The following is a 9118-nucleotide window of genomic DNA, read 5'->3' as shown; positions in this document are numbered from 1 at the left end:
AGAACAGCACAGCACAAATTCAGGGCAGGCCTTTTTGGGTATAACCAGGTCAGGTAGCAAAAACACTCCTGGGCTGACGCCTATCAGGATTTTTCAGAAATACTGGACTCAGATTTATTCATACAAGTACTGAGTCATGCAGCAACGGCTCCACTAATCCCATCACACCCTCTTTGTCTTTTAAACCTTTGATTCTGTTTAGTTTGGGGATCACACAATCACACACCACTCCTACTGATCTGCCAGGAGCTAACCACCATGCCATTAATGACCTCTGGAGGTGTTACTTCCTTCCATAATTACCAAGACTTGGTATATGGGCAGAGCTCAAACAGATTGGCTCTCTGAACCAGCCCTCTCTCTGAAAAACAGGCAGGTTTGGATCCTGGGGTTTCGGTTCATATGAACCTGACATCTCTCAGAAAAGCACAGCCCAGCAGATTCTGCAGGCAGGTTCGTATCACAGGGCAGAGTCCCAGTCTCACCTTTTGGAGGTGTCAGAGAAATGCTGTTCTTCTGACAGAAGTTGATGGGAAAGATGGCGTGCGAGGAGGCGTGATAGCAGAACCAGTCAGAGCAATCATCAGAGGTGGCTCCATCAATGCTGATCATGAGATACCCATCCAAGAGAACCTGAGAAGGGAGTGAAGGGCATGAGTGTAGTGCTTGGCTTGTAAAGGCCCTCCCCTCAAAGGATCCTCCCAAGACTCCCCACTGATGGATCACAATTGTCACTAAATAGTAAAATTACATCCTCCAGGATATGCAGTAGCTTCTCCTGATAGTCAACACAAGCTAATCCCCAAATCAGCAATTTCTGCAGAACACTACTAGCCTTGTGGAAAGGATTCAGTCATAAATGATCAGCTCCGTCCTCCCTCAGAAACAGACTTTACTGGCAGTCCAGAGACCCTCTACACCAGTCAGGTAATGGATTTGTTACTGGGCAGAAGGGAAGGGGGCCATCTTTAGACCTGGCACTTGCTGAACAGTAACAAGACTTGTCCCATCCTGTTACTGATAATCAGTGCCTACCAACTGTGACAGGCACATCCTCCTCTGCCCCAACTTCTTCACATTCCTAATTAATGCTGAAGGGAACACTTTACAGACTCAAAGAGCTTTCCTAGCATGTGCCTGCCAAACCCCAAGTGTCAAAGCCCTCTGCTTGGATTCTGCAAGGGCAAACAGCTTATTGAGGGAGCAGGAAAAGCCCAAGGACATGCAACAAACCTCACTAGAGGAAACCTGGCCAAACAATTTACTTCCCAACACTAGCACAAGAGTAAAGCTCACTACAACCTCATCAAGAGAGTTTGAAGGAGACATGTCCATCATTAGCTTCCTAAACAAGTGAATGCTGCCTATATAGATCCATGCCATTCCCCACACAGAGGTCACCTCACAACTTTTCTCTCCTTTCTGTCCTCAAGGCAGCATTGCAGGGGCCTCTCTTTCAATCTCCAGTTCTTGGAGTGCAGAGTTTTCCCTACTGCATGCCCAAGGGTGAAGAAAGGGTGGCTGCCAGTCATACACCCTGGACAGTTAGATTGCAGATTAAGCATGCACATCTTAATACTGTCCACTTAGGTACCAAGTGGACAGTATCTAAGCAGACTCCCTGCTGGTCTCATCAATTTCTCAGGTAGTTCTGAGGTTAACACTCCAATTCACTCCACACACCACCTCCATACTACCTTGATAGCCCTCTCCTCTCCCTCATGCAAAATCCTGCCAGGTCTTAATCATTTGCAAAGACCTGAGAAGAGGCTGGGTTATCTCTAGTAAACACAGCAGACCCCCCTCTGCCCACTGAACTTACCTTGCAAACAGTGGCCACGCAGATGTTGCCCAGATTCAGGGGGTCAATGGCTTCCAGTTTCATGCCTGTCTCAAACCATCCACCTTCAGCATAGACAGCTCGTACCTAAGGAAGACTCTGGTATATCATGTGCAGCCAGAGGTATGGGATGCTCCCATCCCAGCACTAACCATGCCAAGAGCAACCACGATGAGAGCTTCTTTACTTGGCTTAACTCAAGTTGGGAGAGGAAAGAAGAAAAACTACAGGAAATACAAAGAGGCAGGCAGACCAACACTGTTTGTGTCAGCATTCTCCTAGCAAGGCTCTGGTCAAGAAAGCCAGGCCTAGTGCTCAGCCTCTGCTCCACAGCAAAGCAAGTCTCCTTCTCATTTAAGTTCTTATCAGTATGATCCAGCTCCTTGTCTGAACTGGTCTCCCTCCTGCAATCATCTTTCCTCTCCAACTCAAAGCTCCAAGCAACTGCTTGCTCTTCAACTGAGTCCCTCAATCTGCTGTTGTCTTTTAGTTCTTCCATCTTACTATTTTGACCTGCCCCTGCCCAGCCACAGCCTTGACACCCCACTGCCCTAGAGCTGTGAGAGGGACAAATGAACCATCCTCAACAACACACACAGCAGCACAGGTAACCAAGAATGGAAGTGGTATCCTTGCTTCCTGTGCTGTGGCCAAAACAGAAAGGGAGACGTGTCCTACCTTCTTAAACAGGTAGGCGACAGCATCACAGTAAACCTTCCGGAGGGTGGGATGGCTTGCCATGTCGCTGCGTTTTTCTTCTGTGGGTTATGGGAGAAACAAAGAGCGGTAAGAAACCTGCAGCAACTGTGGTTGCAACTGCAACTATTGATTATCTGGTAAGAACTCAGCTGCTATAAAAGAACTAGAGCAGAGACTGTGAGAAGAGTAATAAAAAGGTCAGTTCCTCTACATCTTCTCAAGGCTTGCTCAAAAGCAGAGGGATGATCTTCCTGAGCACTAAAGATGACACCTCTACATGCACCTGTATTCACCAGGGAGAGGCAGCAAGGAAGGGAGAGACAACCAAAGAGATCAACAGGACTCAAGTTTTGTTTTTTTCTGCCAGTCTAAGCTGACTGATCAGCTGACTGAATTCCTCTCTGTAAAGTCCAGAAAAAACACAACCTGATGGCATCCAGTTTTATAGAAGGCGGCAAGAGTTTCCTCAAAAATACTATAAACATCTGTGATGTTGCAGACTCCGCATTCTTACATGTGGAGATAGACTACATCCTTCAGGTAAGAAACCCTACAGTCTGCCTGTGGCAGCAGGTCACTGGGCTTACCTATCCAGGAAGAAAAGTAGCAGACACACAACTGCATAGACCTAATCTGTCAGGTCCTGAGGCAGCTGCCTGGCTCCCAACATGTCAAGACTGGTGTCAACAGCAGGGTCCAGGCAGTTCACAACAAATTAGAAGATGTTTATGGCCTGATCCCTACCTGTCTTCTTCATGCTGTGTCCCACTCTCCGTGACCAGCCCACAGGATGGATGAGGGGACTCCACATGTGGCACCAGAAGTCATCATCACTGTCGCCATCCTCATAGAGGAGTCTCAGTCTGCCCCCAATCACTGTGTCCACCACTGCCATGCGTGTCCGGGACACATCGTTCTTATCCACCACTTCCACCCGCATGCCCTGCCGGAATGGGTACTTCATGCTCTCTGCCATCTGGTAACAACCAACAGAGGAAGTGAAATCAATGGCACTTGGTGTTCTGTTTCCCCAAACACTCCAGAGAACAGCTTTCCCCACAGACATGCTGGCCAACAACCTGTGCTGTCCAAAGCTGACTGGGAGACACCTCTGGAAAGGGATGCATGGGAGTGGTTTCCTCAGGGGGACAGGAAGCTGCCAGTCACACATGACAGCAAAGCTGGACACATGTACCCTAAGTCTCCCCTGTCCTGTGGCCCCATAACAGCTACCACCACCCTGACCCAACAGCTGTTCTCAGACAGCACCTTGTGTGAATATTCTGAGTGTGAGAAACAGCTGTCACTTCTGTTCAGTAGCAACTGACTGGGGAATTGTGTGCCTTTTCAGTCATGAAAGAGACCTTAAGGGTTTCAAGGCTGGAAACTCTCAGAAGTGTAGCCTCCCAAAGGGAAACAGGATCTTCAGCTGACTTTAAAAGAGGCCAGACCCTTATTTTTGCTTTGTTTTCATTCTGATCAGAGGTTGAACAGCATGGTGTTTTATCTGCCAAGTTCACTTCCAATACCCAAGTTACTCTGCAGACTTACCAAAGGCACATAAAAAGTCACTGGCTGATTTTATTTTTTTTGTTGAGACCTTCAGTTTGCTAATACAGCCTAGTCCCACTCATCCCACACAAATACTCAAAGGTGTTTATGGACATTGGAGCACGCGGCAGCGCAGAAGAGAGAGCGGCAGCAGCACCGGCAGCGGTGAGAGCTGTTCCTTTAAATTTACTGAGGATTTGAGAGGGAGCCGGGCTTCCCAGAGACGGTGAAGCCGGGGCAGAGCCAGGAGACCCGAGTCTGAGCGGGAAGCCTGCGAGGGAGAGGAGAGGAAGGCTGACGTGGCAGGGGGTGTGGCTGTGAACGGCGGCAAGGTTTAAAAAGCGGCCATTTGGCAGCCTCATCTGAGCACGCGGCAGCGCAGAAGAGAGAAGCTATGTATATGGAAAACTGCAATAAAAGAGAAAACCTATATCTCATCTAGTAGAATTGCTGAAGATTTGAGGGCTATATTTATCCTATTGTCTTGTTAGCAGAACCTGCTGATGTGACACACACCCATCTACCCATACGTCCAAAGAGGAAGTGATGTTGCTTTTCCCTATCTAAAAGGGAAATTACAAATTATTTTTATCTAGGTGCCTTTTCCACAAAGTCTTTCTTACATGTGTATCCTTGCTGGATGACACTCAAGCTGCCTTCCCCCTCAGTTCACTCTAATTCATCAATATTTATCCTGACAAAGTTTTGCCTGGAATTCCAAAGTCAGTTATAGTGCTGTGATTGTCACTGGATGAAGCAGGAAAAGATATTGCAGTTATACAGATGCATATAGAACGAGCATATTCTCACTTCTGTTCTGTATCCAGAATTTTAAACTAACACTTTTGTTACACCTAATGCTATTAGTGTTAATGAAAAAAATGCCAAAATGTCAAAACATTTTCTGCAAACTTATTAATACCAGTGCTACAGGATGAGCAGTAATGTCTTCAAACTTAAAGACTGTAGATTTAGATTATATATTAGGAAGAAATTCTTCACCATGAGGGGCATGAGGCACTGAAACAAGTTGCCCAGAAAAGTTGTGAATGCCCCATCCCTGAAGTGTTCAAGGCCAGGCTGGACAGGACTTTGATCAACCTGGTCTACTGGGAGGTGTCCCTGCCCATGCAGGGAGGTTGGAACTATATGATATTTAAGATCCCTTCCAACCTAACTACTCTGATTTAATAATAATAATATGTCTAGGAGTGGGGATTAAGAACTTTACTCCATATTTTGTATTGGGCTTCTGACAACTTTGCCTTTCTATTTACATAAATCAGTAAAAAAACTCCCCTTTGAGCTGTTTTTGAAGACCTGCTAAGATTTTGCTAAGAACAGGCCTTTTAATTCTCATCAATTTCTCCTCTCTTTTCCAAAGAAAGGACCATGCTTTTACTTCTCTAGAACAGAGAATAGAGAAAGCAGCCTTCAAGACTTATTTTTTTTTTTTCCTTTTTTTTTTTTACATAGGGTCTAAACACTCCATGCAGATTTTGGGAGGTTTTCCCCCAAAATATATACATAGGACCTTTTCCAAGGGCTATTGAAAGGCCTTTAAAAGCTTCTTATTTTAATGATTTTACAGTGGAACCTAAAGAAAAGCAGTGCTGTAAGAAGAGCAAATATATGATTTGACTGAATAGAGAATTTCTAAAATAAAGAAAATACAGGAAAAAATAGAGATAGGTAAAGTGTTCTGGAGTAGAAGAACCAGAACAAGTTTCAATGTGGACTAAACTTGGAAGAATCTTTGAGTCAAAGAGAAGGCTAGACTGAGAAAACTGAGAACTGAAAGGATTGGAAAAGATAATATTATAACTCATGATTTCTTATCCATAGGTAAATCTGTAATGTTTAGAATAACCTCTTTTTGAAGACATACATAATAAAAACAAATGTGGTGGTAGAGAAACAGTTTTGAATTCCTGCAGATTTGCTGAGCTGTGAATTCAGAAAAGGTAAACCTCTGAAAGAGGGAATTTAAAAGCATTTTAAAATGCAACATTTAGATAAAACAAATAAACAAATAAATAAGTGGTTATAATAGAAAAATAAAAATAAAACAAAATATGGGATAATCTGAAATATTCTCTTCCATTTTTTTAAATTTGAACAACAGAAGCTGTTACCTGTCCTACCTTACTCCTAAACACTGAAACCCAGAAAGAAAAAACAAGGGACAAAAAAACCAAACCATTTTACACTCCTACAAAATTACACATATTTATATTTCAAAGAATCATTGCATTCTAATTATTCACAGTACTGCTATGACTTTTCACTCTACTTTGAATTTCTTCCCCTTAATAGCAAGTCTCCTTGCTTTCTCTTTTAATGTAGCAATACTACAGAATCTAAAAGAAGAAAGGTAAAGAAAGAGAGAAAGAAGGATAGACTGAGAGTGAAAAGCCTGACAACTGTGTAACAAACAAGAACATAGTAGAAAAAAAATGTATTGTACTGAAGCTGAAAATTCTTTTTGAAAAATGTCAGAAGACCAGGTAGATTATTAAGCAATACAGTAAGATAATTATTTGTTTGCCTTGTTTGTACAATATTAACTACCTAATTTGTAAGGCATGGTGATAGAATTTAAATGCTAATAAAATCTTAACTGAGCTGATGTAATCACAACAAAACAGATTTTATATGAGTACATATCCTGTGTGGAAGGAACAAAATACCCAGCAGGACCAGAACCCTGGACTTCCACAGGGCAAACTTTGGTCTCCTCAATCATCTATTAAGGGAAATCCCATGGGACAGGGTGCTAGAAAATAAAGGAGCTCAAGATAGCTGGTCAACATTCAAGGACCACTTCTTGCAAGCACAGGATCAGAGTGTCCCAATGGTTAGGAAATCTAGTAAGGGTGCTAGGAGACCTGCATGGTTAAAGAAGGAACTACTGGGCAAACTTAAGTGGAAAAGGAAAATCTATAGATCATGGAAGGAGGGGCTGGTCACTTGGGAGGAATATAGGACTGTTGTCAGAGGATGTAGGGAGGCAATTAGGAAAGCTAAGGCCTCCTTGGAACTTAACCTTGCAAGTCAGGTTAAGGATAATAGAAAGGGCTTTTTCAAGTACATAGCTAGCAAAACTAGCAATAGAGGCAATATTGGCCCATTGAGGAATGAGGTGGGAGCCCTGGTGACAGAGGATATAAAGAAGGCAGAGGTGCTGAATGCCTTCTTTGCCTCTGTCTTCACTCCTGCAGGGTCTCCCTATGAGCCCCAGATTCATATAGCCCCAGAAGAAGTCAAGATAGAGGAAGAGTTTGACATGGTAGATGAGGATTGGGTTAGGGATCAGTTGAGTAATCTGGACATCCATAAATCAATGGGTCCAGATGGAATGCACCCAAGGGTGCTGAGGGAGCTGGCGGAGGTCATTGCTAGGCCACTCTCCATCATCTTCAGTAAATCATGGGCAACAGGTGAGGTGCCTGAGGACTGGAGGATAGCAAATGTCACTCCAGTCTACAAGAAGGGCAAGAAGGAGGACCCGGGTAACTATAGACCGGTCAGCCTCACCTCCATCCCTGGAAAGGTGATGGAACAACTTGTTCTTGTGACTATCTCCAGGCACATCAAGGACATGGGGGTCATCAAGAGCAGTCAGCATGGTTTTATCAAGGGTAAATCATGTTTGACTAACCTCATAGCCTTCTATGAGGAAATTACTAGGTGGATAGATGATGGTAGAGCGGTAGATGTGGTTTATCTTGATTTCAGTAAAGCATTTGACACCGTCTCCCACAGCATCCTTGTGGATAAGTTGATCAGGTATGGGTTTGGTGACCAGGAAGTGAGGTGGATTAGGAACTGGTTGAAAGGAAGGAGTCAGAGAGTTGTAGTCAATGGGGTAGAATCTGGTTGGAGGTGTGTTACTAGTGGAGTCCCACAAGGGTCGGTGCTGGGACCGGTGTTGTTCAACATCTTCATCAACGACCTGGATGAGGGTATAGAATGTACCCTCAGCAAGTTTGCTGATGACACTAAGCTGGGAGGAGTGGCTGACACACCAGAAGGCTGTGCTGCCATTCAGAGAGACTTAGATAGGTTGGTGAGTTGGGCGGGGAGAAACATGATGAAATTCAACAAGGGGAAGTGCAGAGTTTTACATTTGGGGAAGAACAACACCATGTCCCAGTACAGGTTGGGGGCTGAACTGCTGGAGAGTAGTGTAGGTGAAAGAGACCTGGGGGTCCTGGTAGACAGGAGGATGACCATGAGCCAGCAATGTGCCCTTGTGGCCAAGAAGGCCAATGGCATCCTGGGGTGCATTAGAAAGGGTGTGGTTAGTAGGTCAAGAGAGGTTCTCCTCCCCCTCTATTCTGCATTGGTGAGGCCACATCTGGAGTATTGTGTCCAGTTCTGGGCCCCTCAGTTCAAAAAGGACAGGGAACTGCTCGAAAGAGTCCAGCGCAGAGCTACGAAGATGATTAGGGGAGTGGAACATCTCCCTTATGAGGAAAGGCTGAGGGAGCTGGGTCTCTTTAGCTTGGAGAAAAGGAGACTGAGGGGTGACCTCATCAATGTTTACAAATATGTAAGGGGTGAGTGTCAGGGGGATGGAGTTAGGCTTTTCTCAGTGATGACCAGTGATAGGACAAGGGGTAATGGGTGTAAATTGGAGCATAGGAGGTTCAAGGTGAATATCCGAAAAAATTTTTTTACTGTGAGAGTGACAGAGCACTGGAACAGACTGCCCAGGGAGGTTGTGGAGTCTCCCTCACTGGAGACATTCAAAACCCACCTGGATGAGTTCCTGTGTGATGTACTCTAGGTGACCCTGCTCTGGCAGGGGGGTTGGACTAGATGATCTCTCGAGGTCCCTTCCAGCCCCTAAGATTCTATGATTCTATGATTTTGGCACTGTGATCCTAGAATGTCATGCAGCAACCAAGAGTCACAGCTCAAAACAGACGCACACACCCAAAAAGGCCTACACTTGCATCCAGAAGAACACTGAAGGGACAGTCTCTCCCTTACACCTCCTGTTCATCAGGTGGAAGCAGGAAT

The 9118-nt window shown here is 44.8% G+C and overlaps 1 protein-coding gene across 1 annotated transcript in view; it reads right to left on the bottom strand.

Annotated features, from left to right (window-relative positions):
• The window catches only part of L3MBTL2 (l(3)mbt-like 2 (Drosophila)), a 29481-nt gene that overhangs the window by 5302 nt on the left and 15061 nt on the right, over positions 1 to 9118 (bottom strand). The window contains exons 10-13 of the mRNA XM_009996371.1: positions 3284 to 3515; positions 2519 to 2598; positions 1823 to 1927; positions 486 to 633 (exon numbers count right to left, since the gene is read on the bottom strand). Of these exons, the coding sequence (XP_009994673.1) occupies positions 486 to 633; positions 1823 to 1927; positions 2519 to 2598; positions 3284 to 3515 (565 nt within the window). The remainder of the gene's footprint in view (positions 1 to 485; positions 634 to 1822; positions 1928 to 2518; positions 2599 to 3283; positions 3516 to 9118) is intronic.

This window comes from Chaetura pelagica, unplaced genomic scaffold (assembly GCF_000747805.2).
Source record: "Chaetura pelagica isolate M959 unplaced genomic scaffold, ChaPel_1.0 scaffold414, whole genome shotgun sequence".
NCBI lineage: Eukaryota > Metazoa > Chordata > Aves > Apodiformes > Apodidae > Chaetura > Chaetura pelagica.
Note: the sequence above shows the minus strand (reverse complement) of the source record. Positions and strands in the feature narration are given on the sequence as shown.